Below are 16940 nucleotides of genomic sequence, written 5' to 3'. Positions count from 1 at the left end.
TCATCCAAAATACCTCAAGTTGGAAGTCAACAACCCCCAGGTCGGGATTGGGCAACGTTTTTACACTGTAACAGTTTTATTGGGCTCTGTTTTATTGGGCTCTCAAATCTCTCTTCTAATTAATATAGAATATTTTGAGAGCCTACAAAATATTAACAAATCTGTAGGCCTTCCGAATTGTAACATCTGGGAGGTTTTGGAGCTAGAATAGGAATTCGGGAGTGAAGCCACTTTCAGAAATGTTCAAATTCATCAAATTTCATCCCTGTTAAGTTTTTAATGCTTTATTTTACTTAAACCATAAAGAAAAGTAAAAAAGATGTACCCGTCCCCTCTCCTCGCTCCCCCTTCACACGAAAGTTTCTTTCATTCAGTTCAAAGAGTAAAAAACTCAAGGAGTAGTTGTACCACTCCATCTTCAAACTGAAGGAGTTCGTTTTCTGTAGTTTCTACAACTTACAAGGACCAATGACACACCCTTAAAACAATAGTTCCTTTGACCTTGAAATGTCAAGGGTCATCCTGGCAGCAGTTATAGCATTTCTTGCCTACTTTCATTGCTTGTCTGTTTACATTGGGGTATTAAGCCATGGTAGGACACCACATGTTTAGTGTGGATGAATTATGCTGGCGTCATCTCATAGGCATCTTAGTGTCATGAACTTTGACCTTTTGAACTCAAGGTCATAGGTTTGAAACTAGAATATTGATTCTCTTGGGTTGGGTCTTGGAAGACTGGATGCATGGTTTCTTAGTTTTGATCAAAAGTTCTTGGTAACAAGAAGCAAAACATCCATAGCTTTGAGTTTGTGGCAAAGGGAGCAGTGTGTTTGTGACTTTTTATGGAGACAATGTCTGTGGATTTGGGATGTCAGGTCAGTATTGTGGAATTTATTAACACTCTTTGAACTAATCAAACCACAACTGACATCAGCTCTAAATGGTCTCTGGACACTCTGTCAATCAATCAATCAATCAGTCAATCAATCAATCAATCAGTCAACCAATCAGTCATTCAATCAATCAATCAATCAATCAATCAATCAATCAATCAATCAATCAATCAATCAATCAATCAATCAATCATTCAATCAATTAATCAATTTATATAGCCCTGGTATCCATGCAAAAGGGGCAATGGTAACAAGTATTACATATGAAAAAATTCTTTCGAGTACAAGTGAGTTTTCAGTTTCTTACAAATGTTTGCGTTTGGTAAAAGATTGCTGCATACAAGAAGTAGAGTAAACTGGAGTGGAGAATGTTTTCACATATTTCTGTCAGTGGTCACTCTAACCCCTGATAATCGTGTTTTGTTTCCAGTCCCAGGAAAGCAGATTTGTTCTTTACTGGACTTAATTCTTACTTTGAAAAGATGAACTTAAATGATTTGATAGAAACAATACTTTGATTTTGTAAAAGTCATTTCAATTTTCAACAGTGCAATTTTGTAGACTTGAGGAGGTAGACTTGAGGAGGTATTTCTTAGTGGCCATGGGTTGAAGGATGGGATTCCTTCAACCTTGAGCCCATTTCATAGAGCTGCTTGCTGCATTTGCAAATCCTGCTCAAAAGTTAATGCATTTACTTGCTACACACCAATCACAACCAACAGCACAACCAACAGCATAAACATTGTCTTCTAACCCGAGTTTGAATTTCACTGAGCAAGTTTCAAGTCTTCTTTCGAAGTGTGGCGTGTGTTTGAGCAGCTCCTAGGCTCGTCCTTGACAGCTTGGTCCTGATCATTGGTTGTGATCCTTGGATGAAATATTCCCAGCATATCACACATGTTGACTTCTTAATTACAAATACCTTCAACCAATTCCACTATTAAGAACCAAATTCCAAACATGGATATGAGCATTCATGGGGATAGAGAAGTGTTGGTGAATATCATTGGGCCAAGTCCTTGCTTTTGTTGGGACCATCCATGTAGGTATTGGGTGCATTTTCAGCCATCTCATTCCATCTGAATCTTACAGATAGCACTTCTGTTATTTTGTAAAGTTAGTATAAAACCAGCAGTGTGTGTTTGGAGTGCAGGTACATTAAAGAAAGTTTACATTGAACTTTAACATTTTGGTCTTAAAGCGTTTTATAAATGATGGGTAGTTTCAGGTTTGTGTTCTGCAGCCAGCTTGTACGCCAGTACAAGGAGTTCCCCTGACTTCACAACTTTGTCTTAGCTCCTATTCTGCTGTTGGTGAACATAAATTGAGAACTGATTATAAACATAACAACCTCTACATGCAGTGCTTTATACCTGCACGTACACGGGCCCTGTGTACAAAAAAAAAGAAAATTACTAGATGCAGTCTGTCCAGGAAAGCGCGGCAAACTTCATTATCCACTAACTTCCTGCGCTATAAGAAGCTCAACATGAAATTGGCCTGCCATTGGCTCAGGTCTCAGCCATACAGGATGTTACGTCACAAGACGCACTAAGTGCTCGCGTAGGTTCCCCTATCTACCCCTACCCCCTCATATTTGTCTGCTCAACACTTGTGGACTTATGCCAACACGGCAAGCAGTGGCGTGTATTCATCGCATTCGCGACCGACTGGGAAAAAGGTTAAGTCATATAGGTTTCGGCGGGTGGGACGCCATTGGCTGGTTGAGTGTGCTGCGTGGCAATTTCTAGTCGGCCATTTTGGAGGGATGTTTTGTCCTGATGTCGTCGCCTCAGCCATCCTGATGCAGGGAACTATGTCGGGGAAGAACATTCATAACAATAAGAGGGTACGGTTTAAGGTAAGGATGTTCGACAGTGTCTCTCACGATCGCAGCTTGCTAGTTTTTTAAGGGTTTGTTAATGGTTCAAACGACTTTGCACAATCATTCAGAGTGTGTTTTGGATTTTTGTTCAGCCAGGAAGACATCATTTTGTCTCTTACGTTTAAATTATGGAGTGGCTGTGTATGGTAGTTGATATGAATCGGAGTGTGTTTTTTGCCGAAAGTGTGTCATGCTGTTGTGTAAATTAGTCAGTTCCTGGCTAGGAGGGAACAAGATGGTCGCCTCCGTTGATTTGGGAGGATTTCCGAAATTAGGGAGTGTTTTTATTTGTACATGTACACAGGTAACCCCTGGCTTTGTGCACATTTAGATGCTGGTTTCGTTGTTTCGTAAGTGAGGGGCTAAAATGGCTTCAACTGTACCTTGTTTGAGAGACTCATTTTGTTGTACTTTCCTTCTTTTTTCTTCTTTTTGTTTGTTGATTTAGCTATATTCGTAAACGTGTACGAAAGTATCTTTGTATACAGTACAAGTTCGGGTGACTTTTTAGTGTGCCTACATTAAGGCCTACTTAAAGCCATTGGACCCTTTCGGTAAACAGTGTTGTCCAAGGCCCACACTTTGTGTACCACAACTTCTATATCAAATAACAAACCTGTGAAAATTTAGGCTCAATCGGTCATCAGAGTCGGGAGAAAACAACGGAAAAACCCACCCTTGTTTCTGCGCGTTTCGCCGTGTCATGACATGTGTTTAAAATAAATCTGTACTTCTCGTTAACGAGAATTTATATTTTTTTGCTGTTTTCTCAAAAAGTAAAGCATTTCATGGAGTAATATTTCAAGAGAAGTCTTTCACCATTGCCTTCTGTAAACCCTGTAAGTTATTTGTAAATCTATGAACTTTTTTTTTTTTTCTGAACCGAAAGGGTCCAATGGCTTTAATAGATATTTCTAAAACCTCAATGTTGGATGCAATTTTGAAACCTAAACAAAACTTTGATTCCAAAATGGTTGGATTCTCACACTGTGTGTTTAGATGATCTTCCCAGTCAAAAGGGAAGTCCACAAACTCCCACGAGGAGATATAAACACCAAGCTGGCAACAGCCAATTTATAGCAGCCGATAGCATTGCACAATGTGTGATATTTCCAATGGGAATTCCTCCTCTGTTGTCGATTCTACAAACACATGATGTGCATCATTGCCATGGTAATACCGTTAAGGGTATTTTTTTTTTTTAAGTCAACGCAATCATTCTATTCAGGAACACCCTTTCTCAAGGATGATCCAAGCTTGAGATTAATTGCATTCTCTCTCTCTGCTCACCAGTCTTTTCCCCCTCGGCCACAAGCAGTAGCTCCCGCTTGAGAAAAAAAGAAAGATCACCTGACCTTTCGCTATGTGGCATCATTTTGGGAGTTTGTTTTGATGAATATTTCATCCTAAACCTGGCTATTTTGACCTTGCCAATTCATTCATATTTCATCTTATCAGTTTAGAGCATCACACTCCGTAGTGTGTGTGTGTATTTGATCAGAAGCATCCGTTAATGAAGGAAGGTATTTTCTTGGTAGCTAGCTCTGTTCCTGAGAAAGCCAGCTTTAGGGAGGAGGCCACGGCGATAAACGACAATCATTACGTCCGTCTCACGGTGGTTGGTAAAATGAGGTTAATTTGACTTGGTCGCTCTGGCTGCTCGAGTCGGAACCGAAAATAGCTGAGTGTTTTTACCCCGCTGTGGAATGCGAGGGGGCATGGAGGGTTGATGCAACCCTGGCATGAGGAAACAGTTGTCAGGCATGCATCATCTTGGAGCATCAGGGGGGAGGAGGATGCAGAGTCTTGAGGAGCAGGGATGCTGTGCTGAGGAATGATGAGGATACGGACGAGGGACTTTTGTGGATTTGTTTATTGGTCGTCACCTTTCTTTTTTCTGATGGATAGTTATGATCAGAATTAATCTGATTGTGCAGGAACTATTACACAGCTTTGAGAAGGTGAGATGAGGGGTGGATTGTTGTCTTTGTCCCTGTGTAGGTAGGGGTGATTTTAACTTGTCTTTTGAAGGGTGACAACGCAACTTGTCTTTAAATGGATGGTATACCTTTGGTAATTATTTTAATCTGAGAAACGTTTCTGCATGAAATGTTTCTCAGAAATTGTGATTTCCAATTGGAAAAGTGCTGCGTCGACTTAACTGCTCCAGATTTTCTGGCAATATCTACCACCTTTTAAAATTAAAGTTTCATATGTTGATTTTGTTTGTATATTTACAATTAAATAGGTTTTAAACAATTGAATGTTTCCAAAATACTGTTCTTAATAGATTGAGTTTCTTTTTTTGCTGTCTTTGTCCGGGTGACTTGTTTTTCTTTCCAGTGTTTGGTTTGGGTTCAGAAACCTTGTATTGTGTTGCGTCAAAATAGTTTTGTTTTCTTTCCTGAGACATTTTCTATTTGTGTTCCAGCTAACAATTGTCATGAAGTAATTATTGAAGCGATGGGGTGTTGTGTGTATGTTGTTTTACATGGAGCGCAGCCTGATAGTGTTGAAATTATTTCTGAAGATGTTTCAAAAATACTTCACAAAATCGTTATAAAACCGATTTGCTAGTCATTTGCCATTAAAAGAATTCTGATTATATTTGATTATCCTATTTACATTTAAAGAAAGGGAAATTGAAGTATACAATTCCTACAACTTATCTTTCCAAAGAGGTTAGTTATCATATTAAATGGCAGGTTTGTTGACTTTTGTGAATCGGTATGCAATGTATGTTTGTTGGGCAGCAGTTCAAGCACGGGTCTAACATCTGCACACGCTGTGCTCAGTTGGAAATACACACTAGTGCTACACAGATCGGCACTTGGGGGCATATTTCCCCGTGTTGTCATACCATTACCAGTTGAGAAATTATGTATGAGGGCCTTCGTTTAACCATAGGCGGAAAAAAAATGTCAGTGTTTAATTTAATTTGTTTTAAATATTCTATCCAAATATTGATGTCAGCAGGATAGTCACTGAGCTTTTTACTATTAATCTGTCGGGAAGATTATGTGCACTTTTTTCATAAAAAGTAAGCGGCGTAATGTCAAGTCATTGCTGACTATTTGGGCTGGAAATGGCAGACTTGTGATTAATTTAACAACAAGATGGCACCTTCCTTGGCTTTAAAGCCATTATACACTTTCGGTACAGAAAAACAAAAAAGTTCACAGATTTACAAATAATTTACAGGGTTTACAGAAGGTAATGGTGAAAGACTTCTCTTGAAATATTATTCCATGAAATGCTTTACTTTTTGAGAAAACATTAAAACAATATCAATTCTCGATAGCGAGAATTACGGATTTATTTTAAACACATGTCATGACACGGCGAAACGTGGGGAAACAAGAGTGGGTTTTCACGTTATTTTCTCCCGACTCCGATAACCGATTGAGCCTAAATTTTCACAGGTTTGTTATTTTATATATAAGTTGTAATACACGAAGTGTGGGACTTGGACAATACTGTTTACCAAAAGTGTATAATGGCTTTAAAGGTAGAGTCATATATTGGTAGATACTCCAAACGTTAATGACTATACAAACTTACTAGGTGAACAATGGAGCTAATGGGTGAACACACATGTGACTGTTATTGTATCTTTCTTTATAATTTTACCTCTTTCTTCGACAAAAAACAATCTATGACCCTACCTTTAAAACACAAGTGCCTACACATTAGACCTATTGTATGCCCCTAATATATTATGTTTCATTCAATGTGAAGTCTATCTTTATGCGTGGAATGTAGCAAAATATAAGTAATTAATTTCAATAATTACCACCACAATGGCTTATTAATGAATAAGGTCTCATGGATTATGGTCAGGGCCATGTATTTTTTATTTAGAATGCACAGCGATGCAAAACAAGAATACTTTACTATGCTGGTTGGTAGCGGTCTTCATGTATTGAATTTAGCAATTATTATAGAGTAATTTGTCTATGGATATGATAAATGTACACATAGAAAAATTCTTCAGTATTTCAAGGTGATCAATATTAATTAGGATTTGCAACTTTGCGCGGTGGAAATACGATATAGATCATATCGGAAACACCACTTATCAGTAATCCAGAGTTTTGACATATCAGTAATCCAGGAGTTGTAAATTATCAGTAACCTAGATTAATCAAATATTAGTAATCTAGATTAATCAATTATCAATAACCAAGAGCAATCAAATATTATCAATCCGGAGGTTTTTTCAGGAGTCTTTCACAGTTAGTGTGTATAACTTGTTAATTACAATAAGTTTTGCTATAACTGAGAAAGTATTGAAAATACACTGCTTAACACTTTTCGGTGTAAGGTAAAAAACGCATAATATTCCTGGTGAAAATTAAGGATCTATAGACGATGTGACCTATATTTACATTCAAACCGCCCTCTGTTGACAAAACACTATATACGTCATGTTTCGCCGGGCACTGAGTTGCGTAGTCATAGTAAGATTGCGTACACTTTCTAGCTGGCTGCCAAAACACAAAGGTTTTGCCCGGCGGTATGCGCGCGAATCATGTTATGGTTTTCGTGTGACGTCAGAGGTCACATCGTCTATTCAAAACCAATCAAGATTCTTCAACCATGAAGCTTTTCACCTTTGCCATATATGAATGTCACTCAGTCATTCTTGAAAGATGCTTGCCCTGGATGTTCCTGACCCCAAAGTTTAGATAGGAGTGAAGTTGTGATGTTTTCTCAGCCTTGTTGGGATAGAAGACTGGACTCCCCTCTAGAAATAACATCCTACTGACTATTAATCCATTAATCTGCTTCTCATTCCATGCATACCATGCAGGAACAGTGAACCAGTAGGAATAAGAAATTTAAGACTAGAAGTTACAATGAACATCAGGAACATATCAGACAAAAGGCTTTCATTCTATGCATACCTCCCGTGCATGAATAGTGAACAAGAAATATCAAATTTAACACTGAAAGCTACAAAGAGTATTAGGATTATATTTAATAGACAAATGGCATTTTTATTCCATGCATTCAATACTGTGCATGAAGGGTAAACTAGTAATATTAAATATTAGACTAGAAGCTACAATAAATATCTGGAGCGTATTAGACAAAAGGCATTTTCTTTCCAAGCATACTTACTGTGCATGAACAGTGAACTAGGAATATGAAATATTAGACTACACACTACAACGAATATTATACAATAGTTTTTTTTTTCAAACTGCTACATGTAAGAAAATACAATGTCATTCTTGTCAAGAAAAGGCCACTTCTGATGAGAAAATACATGATTGTGAGAAAATAAGTACAATGGAATGAAAATTCTAAGAGGGGCATCAAGGGATAATGACTACATTTAAGCAGACAATTTCTTCTGGCCTCTGAAATAGCATGGAAATACGTGATCAAACTGTCCTTATTATTGTATTCATAACGAAACAAGGTTGGGACCAACTTGGTTCTGCCTGGAAATTTGAATTTGTAAGACTTGCACAGTCTATTACAAATACCAGTACAAACAATGTTGCTATTGTTAACACTGCTTGTCTTATTCACAAACTAAATACCAGCACAAACAATGTTGCTATTGTTAACACTGCTTGTCTTATTCACAAACTTAAAAAAAAAAAAAAAAAAAAAAAAAAAAATCATTATACTTTCAAGCGGCTACATATTTTAATTGTGCTGTTAGTGTATTAAATGCACAGTTTGGAAAGGGTACTAAATCAACTTTATTTTGTCTCCAAACACTCATAATGCCAATGTCAATGCAGAATTCTGGCAATAAAACCTTGAGACAGAAACTGTATTGACTTGAGCTTCTTTTGAAAGGCGTCATAAGAAAACACAAACACACAGACCAGAGAAAAACAAGATACTGATAGGAATAATCTACAAATATGGCTGTTTTTATGGCTTTGTGTGTGACCTTCTAGTTCTGTGAAAAGACAAGACCTGTCATTTCTTTTGTAATCTGTAGAGTTGATATTGATGAGAATGAAAAATGGTTTCTTTGAAATCTGTTGTTGTCTGCTGTTGAGGTAATATTTATTGGAGTGAGTGATTGCCACTGTGTTTATGGATGATTGATTGTGTATTCATTGTTGGAAGAGTGCATTGAGCTCTACCAGCCAGCAGCCGATTTCCCGAAACTTTACGCAACTGCGTAAGTCCACTTGTGCAACGTTTATGGAGCAACTTGCGCCATACACGTTGCACAAGTGGACTTGCGCAGTTGCGTAAAGTTTCGTGAAATCGGCTGCAGGCTCCTAGTGGATTATATCCATGCTTACATCCAATACAACTGTGAAGGGGGTAACATTGTTTAAGCTCCGACCATGTGATGTTAGGTGGTCTCTCATGTAAATAAATAATTTAAAAACAATTGAAATTGTACATGTGGCCTTGGGGGAAAAACCCAGATACAACTATGTACTTATTTTCCCACATTTTTGTTGTTATCTGCAATACATCAGATTCATTTCGGGTGTTGACACTAGAATATAAATAAGAGATGTTAAATTTGCATTGGGGATAAAGAATATTAACTTTGGTTTTTATCCATACACCTATGTAGAAAGAAATGTTAAATCAAAATTTCCCCCAGTCAGTTTCTCTTGTGGTTTATTACTTGACAATTATATAGTAATTACTACTTATTAGAAATGGTCAGCATATTGTAAAGATTGAAATATTTCTCATTTTACGTTTAAACCCCATTGAATAACAAGTCTGTCTACTGAGCGAGCACACCCTACGGAAAGTGCACACTGTATCTAGAAGCTGATCAGACATTAAGCCATTAAGGTTAATGTTTTATGTGGGCGTTTACATTAACGCACAAGGTGGTATGTTTTTTACAAACATCTGAACCTTGCTCATCAGAGCATTGGGCTTTGTGATCAGCGCACTGCAGCCAATATTGCATTTGGAACAATAACTCTTTCAGTGCCTACAGTACAACCTATTTTATGTATTCCGAAAGCACCATATTTGTTCATGTTCAATCTTATTTATGTACTCCAAAAGTGTCATAAATTGTACATGTATCACCCATAACATTATAAGGAAAGTGCCAGATAATAATAATAATATAATAATAAAACCATTCTTATATAGCGCATATCACCGTGAGGTCCCTATGCGCTGTGAAAGGAAATCAACAATTATTGTACAAAGTAAATGGATATGTTTTCAACCGGGTTTTGAATTGTTCTGATGTCTCAGCCTGTTTAACAACCTCTGGAAGACTGTTCCATAACTGAACTGCTGCATATTGGAAAGAGCTAAGCTGTATGTAATATGGCTGTGAATTTAATCTGTTGTCATTTTGTCTGACAATGTAGAGCAAGGACCATTCTGTCTTTGAGACATCTGCTGGAGAGATTGAGATGATTGATTAGTTTGAACTTATTTCTTGATGATGTTTTTTTCTCTCAATTTTTTTCATCCTTCTTTTTTCCCCCAAGCACAGTTGTGCACAGTGATGATTGTAGAGTCAAATGTTTCTTACTACTATTAAAGGAACATTACAAAACTGTTTTTTTTGCTAACAAAACGGTTGCTGGCAGTGTAAGCACTTTATGTAATCCATCATATACATAAACTGACAAACCTTCAAAAGTTTGAGATCGATCGGTCATCTGGGTCATGACAGAATAGTGAAAAACCGATTACAAATTTTGCATTGCATCAAGGCCAAAACAAAATTAAATAAATCGCTCACTGAGCGATAAACTCCATTCGCGAAATTAGACTATTTATTTCTCATCAAATATGAAATTTCAGATGGAAATATTTCAAGGGATGTTTTCTACTGTCATCATGATTAGACCGTGTAAGTTTTATGTAAATCTGTGATCTTCACGATTTTTGTTTCTTACCAATTCTGTAACGTTCCTTTGAAAAAAATACCTTGATTTTTAATGTATGGGATGTCTGGGCTGAGGGAGGTGGACTTGAGTTCTGTAATGGGAGACTTTCTGGGACGATAGAGGGCAGCAGACTCAGAATTATGCGCATGTTCAGAACTACGTAAACAATGGAAATTTACCCGGTATGTCTGCTGCCACCTAGCGTTGGAAAGTCTCCTATTAATGCTGAGTCCTTGGCTTCTAAACCAGAATTAATAAATGAGATGAAATGTACATGTACATGTACATGTACATGTAGATGTAGGTTCGAATCCTGGCCTGGTTAGTGGTGACTATCCTGTCCTTAAACAAGGTACTTTACTTATTATTGTGTGTAATTCTAAATATCTCCCTGAATGTTGTACACAATATCCCTGATTGCAAGGTGCAAATGATGGCAGTACTGCCGTCGATTTCACCAAACTCTTCCTAACTTAAGATTAATCTTAAGACTAAGGACGAGTTAAGTGTCGTATCTTTGAACATTAGGACAAATTTAACCCATCGTAAAGTTAGGACGAGTTACTCATCCTAACTCTAGGATTAATCCTAGCGTTTCATGAAATCTGCTGCAGCCTTTACTCAAAACAACTCTACTCATAAAAATGACATTTGAAAGGGGATGAAATCAGTTGATGTTTATTCCGAATGCAACACAATTCCTAGAAATACAGACTTTTATACTGATCTGTATATTCATGTTCTCTTTGAATGTGCAGGACCTGCAAGCAGAGATTGAGGCCCATCATAGTGTCTTCTCATCCCTGAATGATGCGGGGACTACACAGCTCAAGGAGGAAGACTCCAAGGAGGAAGCTGAGGTGCTGCAACAACGTCTTGAAGACATGAACAGAAGATGGAATAAACTCCAAGGGAAATCATCCGATATCAGGTAAGAGCCTGCTTCATCACAAACTACCACTTCAATTTGAATTCCTCAGACTATAGAGACGGTTGCTATGTCACAGGATTCTGAGCAAGCTTTTACAAAGTTACGTACAAGATGGCAAACGCCCAAGCACTATTCTGAACGAATGTGTATGGCACAATGGTACTAGGGTTTGCTCATCTTAAAAGTTTGTACATGTATATTCGCCAGACTTGCACAATCTATAGTGAAAAAGCAAGTTCTTCTGAAAGCTAGGTCTTCTTGAATAAAAAAGAAAAGAACAAGAAAAAAACCTTCTTCAGAAGTGATATGAAGTTCATAGCAGAGACTCAGTCCTCACAATAACTCATCATTAAATGTGATTTTGAAAAACAGGTAGCTTAGCTGACACATTGCATCCTGATGTTAGGAAAGTCTGGATTAAGTAAAAACATATGGCGCTCACTCCCATCCAAGTCCTGGCAGTCAGCCAGAAAAACTCTTTCCCAATTTTCAGACTCACCAGTTTATGTCATTCCTGTCTTTTTAGGGTAGTTAAAGTCATGTTAATTTTTTTTTTTATAGAAAGGGTTACATTTAAAACAGTTGTTTGTAAACTTGCTTATGAATGTAGAAAGTTGACCTTGTAGTCGTCTTATAACTGACAGGTCGGGCTAATGATCTTAGTCTTCAAATACATTTTTGAAGTCCTGATCTTAATCTCAATGCCCTATGATCTCAGTCTCAGGGATGGTCTCAGTCATCAACTTAGTCCAGTACAGTATAGGTCTCAAAATGTTAGTTAAGTTTAGGCCATATACAAAAAATACCAGTTGATCGTCCCCGACCGCATCCTTTTTTGGGGCCGCATCCTTTTTTTTTTTACTATTTACTATTTTTTCAATTTTTGTAATAATAAAAAAAAAGTTTTGTTAAAGTTTTTTGTTTAACCATCTTTTCAAAAGGACTGGCCTTACTTGATGCTCTCGAACACTTGTAACCGTCTGTTTTATAAAACAATATTAGTGAATGCCTACTGTAACAGCAAATCTTGTTAGTGTTATCCGACCCTGTTTTATAGTGTTAGTGTTAACACAGGTCCTTATGCAACTAGTAGGTATGAATAAGTACGCGGTTGATTCAAACTAAAGAATTGGTGGCCTGTTTGATTTGAAATACTTTGTGGCCATCTTGAAAAACAAATAGTAAATAGTAAACAGTAAGGCCCTCATCCTCCTCTTTTTTGAAAAATCCGGATGATCAACTGGTATTTTTTGTTATTTGGCCTTACATCTCACTTGGCTATGCAACCCAAAAGTTTGGTTATAACCAACGCACAATCATTACTTTCAGCACAGTTTTCAAACTTGTTGGTGTTGATATATTTTTCTCCTCATGCAAAGACGACCGATTCAGACAAAACCTCACAAAGGTTTGGTCATCATACCATTACTTGGTAGAACCAACTGTTGATCCAGTTTTGTTTCCGTTTACACAGGCGGCGACTTGAAGCCAACGCTGAGGAGTGGAGTACATTACTGAAAGCCTTCCAAGATCTGCTAGAATGGATCCGTGTCAAGGATGAGGAGCTCTCCTCCAAGATGCCTGTAGGAGGAGACTACAACACTGTGCAGACGCAGAATGAAGACCACAAGGTACCAGACCTTTACTTGTCATTCTCAACTCCCTAGGGAGCTAAAACAAAATCTCCAGTCGCTTATAAAAATGCTTGCAAAAAATAGTTATTGTCCTGATATTCCGACCGTAGCAGAGTCTTTTTCGAAGCCTTCGAGAAAGACTCTGCTTGGATCGAAACGTCAGGCCGTTAACTATTTTTTTGCATTTATACCTTCGGTCCGTTTGGTTGGTAAGTTGTTCGCAACAACTAATTGCATTTTCTTATAAAAGATTAAGTACTAAAGTTGACTCCAGCAGCAGAACGTGAAGGGAAGTCATGCAAGAACAATCATAAACTACATATAAAGACACCCCCCCCCCCACTCAAAGCGCTGGACATATTGAGATGCAAGGACCTGTGAACACAAAATAGCATCACAATGCATACAAATATCCCCTAAAAAAATGAACGGTTAATCCACCACAAAACCATCTTAGCCCTTGCAGTTTTCCTTTTATACTGTACATCTGTGTTAGGAGAAAGCAATTTAGGATTATGTGTCTTACTCAACAACACATGTGTCATGATCGGAATTCGAACACACTCCGATGACTCGGCTCTCCGAACTAGAGCCCGAAGTTCTAACCACTGGACCACCAAGTAATAATCCGAGTCACAAGCTTAAATTATTAATAGATGTGAAATTGGCACCGGGAATAAAGAACATTACACTCCGAAGTGTGTAAGCACTGTAAACTCAGTTCTTTCTGAGTAACTTCAATTTTGTCCCTTTGTTTTCTAAGTACTTGTGGAATATTTTTTTCCAGATCTTCAAGAGCCTCTTAGATGAGAAGAGGCCAACCATTGAGAGGAACATCCAGATGGGTCGTCTGTACCTAACAGAGCACGGAGCAGCAGACAGCAGCGGCAGCGACGCAGCTACCCTTAGCTCCAGGGGGAGCGATTCCAGCAGCATGGACAACGACCCAGCCTCCACGGCCGAAGACCAGGCTCGCCAGATTGTCCAGAATCTCAGACAGAGTGTAGCCACCCTGCAGGAGAAGTGGACGCTGCTGAACGGCCGGTCAAACCAGTGGCAGAAGAGAGTGGATGACGTCCTTGCTGTGAGTTTGAAGTTATTTTTTTTTTCCCGTTTAAGTATAAGATATTGGCAACTCACAAACTGATGGCCATGGTATGTGCTTATATTAGCACTAAGCGGTAATCCAAAACAATACTATCCAAGCCCTTGCAGTTTCCCATTAATACACCTGGGTAAGGAGAAGCAACTTTTGGTTGAGTTTCTTGCTCAAAGACACAAGTATCATGAATTCACACCCCCATGGCCATCAGAACTAGAGTCCATGAATCTCAACAGGCTAAACTGACTGGGTAACGTTGAAATAATTTGGGGCTGAACAAAGCAAATTTGACTAGAGCGGAATATTCCAGTGCTACACTGTATATCAACTGAGCTATCTATCCCTAATGTTGCCTGGTACCATCAAACAAAGATTGTGAAAAATTTTGCACTGGTCAATTTTTTAACAACAAAAGAGAGCAGAAAGCATTTGGAATATAATAGAAAATTCAAATTCAGTTTTGAATATTCGTTATTTTCGTTTTGTAGAAAATGCTAGGCTTCCATCAAGCGATGGATGAGCTAAATGCAAAACTCCATGAAGCAGAATCCTTGAAGTCAAGATGGCGATTGGTCGGGGACATCATTATTGACAGCCTTCCACAACATATTGAAGAAGTCAAGGTAATAACACCTGTTTAATGAAATATTTCCACAAAAGTCTCCCACAGTTGTTTGAGTAGTCTGGCTGTCGATTTTTCACCCCTCCGAACACTCGGTATGGGGGGGGGGGGTGAGGGAAGCACTAAGTGTACAGTATTAGTCACACAAATAGCAAGTTCTAGTTTGCACCATAGGTCGAATAGTTTGCTCAAAGCCAGGTTGGTTGATCATTGATGACCTAATTTGGTCTACCACTTGGAACCAACCTCAGGACCTTAAGTTTCTTCCCTGGTCCCAATAGCCTTGCTTCATTCTTACCTGTGTAAAGCACAGCAGGGAACCAGTGACAGAAGGCAATGGAAGTGTTGAATACTGTACCGATGGTTGACTTGACTTCCAAATGAGTTTTTTCAATGAGTACGTCACTTTGCAGATGTGCATTACTAGTGAGTGATTAACTATGGGTCAACTACAAAATTGCACGCTCGAACTTGCTCAAAGGGTTGAGCCACAAGTAATACTTTCCAATCAATAGTATAATAATATCAATTCTGATAATCACATCCTCTACAGCGTTTCCAAGAGAGAATAGCACCCGTCCAGCGAGACGTGGACCATCTGTCTCAGCTCGCTGCCCAGTTCTCACCAATCAGCGTGACGTTAAGCACAGTCAATCAGAGCCGTCTAGAGGATCTGTACAAGCGCTGGAAGCTACTGCAGATATCAGTGGAGGAACGTAGCAAGCTACTCAACGAGGCGTTGCGAGACTTTGGGCCGCAGTCACAACATTTCTTGAGAGGTATGATTCTTTTTGTTGCTGTTTATGCTGAGGATTATCCCATATCTGCCCAAAGCCCAGTTCATTCTTTCTGTATGCGAATGCGATATCAATTTTGGCGTCACAAATTCGCGACCAATAATTCGGAAGAGTTGAGTTGTGCTCAACTCCTGCGCAATATTCGCAGTTTTGACGTCAAAATTTGTATCGCATTTGCAGGAAGTATGTATCCGGCTTTAAGAGAGAGACAGTCAAATAACTTTGTAACACTTTCATCAAAAGACAGAGGTTCCAAAATTTGCTAAAGATTACAAGAAATCAATTTCAACCTGTCAACTGATCATAGTGTTGCATGTGTTCTTCTAACAGTGTCCGTCCAACAACCGTGGGAGAGGGCAGTTGCCGGCAACAAGGTCCCCTACTTCATCAAGTAAGTTATAATCACAACTTTTTAAATGTTTTTCAATGGGGTGATTTCTTTATTATTTGGTTTTCCCAAACTCTGATGTGTTAAGCACTGTACAAACAGAACGTTCCTCGAGTCCTGTAAACACAAACCACAGGCTTATTACGTGACCGGAATTCTAACCCGCAATCTTTGCCATTCCAGAGTAGATGTCCTAACCACTAGATTTCAGAGGACTTTTTATCCCCGATGCAAATTTAACATCTAGTAAAGGTGATTTCTATCTTCACATTTTTTTTTTCAAAATTTCACCGTCTTTTAAACCTGAAAATCTCGCCATTGTTGCTTCGTAACAAAGGTATTTGATGAATTTCATATTTGATTTGTGCCCTTGAAGCCATGCATCCGAAACAACTCACTGGGATCACCCCAAGATGACCGAACTCTTCCAGTCTCTGTCGGAGCTCAACGCTGTCAAGTTTTCAGCCTACAGGACGGCAATGAAACTCAGGAAGCTTCAGAAAGCGTTATGCTGTGAGTAGCACCAGTAATCTTTCCCTGAGAAGAGGGTGCAGTATTGTGGGTCATAAAGGGTTGGGGTAGCAGTCATTTGTATGGTACAAATGGTACAAGATTTATAGAGCCATCTGTACAATTGTTGCTCAATACAATAAACTCTTGTGTTGCATATCCTCTGTGGATGGTGCATACACTCTGTGAATGTTGCAGACACTCTGTGAATGTTGCAGACACTCTGTGGATGTTGCAAACACTCTGTGGACATACCTTTGCTCTGTGTACTTCTATAATCATGTTCTTCAACACTGTAAAAAACACGCTGTGGACATGT

At 38.6% G+C, this 16940-nt stretch overlaps 1 protein-coding gene across 2 annotated transcripts in view; it reads left to right on the top strand.

Moving 5' to 3' along the window:
• Positions 1–16940, top strand: part of LOC117297047 (dystrophin-related protein 2-like) — a 74580-nt gene that overhangs the window by 43974 nt on the left and 13666 nt on the right. For both annotated transcript variants that reach the window (XM_033780171.1, XM_033780172.1), the window contains 7 exons: positions 11396–11568; positions 13043–13199; positions 13990–14286; positions 14793–14927; positions 15480–15705; positions 16054–16114; positions 16488–16624. In XM_033780171.1, coding sequence (XP_033636062.1) covers positions 11396–11568; positions 13043–13199; positions 13990–14286; positions 14793–14927; positions 15480–15705; positions 16054–16114; positions 16488–16624 — 1186 coding nt within the window. The remainder of the gene's footprint in view (positions 1–11395; positions 11569–13042; positions 13200–13989; positions 14287–14792; positions 14928–15479; positions 15706–16053; positions 16115–16487; positions 16625–16940) is intronic.

This window comes from Asterias rubens, chromosome 11, assembly GCF_902459465.1.
Source record: "Asterias rubens chromosome 11, eAstRub1.3, whole genome shotgun sequence".
NCBI lineage: Eukaryota > Metazoa > Echinodermata > Asteroidea > Forcipulatida > Asteriidae > Asterias > Asterias rubens.
Note: the sequence above shows the minus strand (reverse complement) of the source record. Positions and strands in the feature narration are given on the sequence as shown.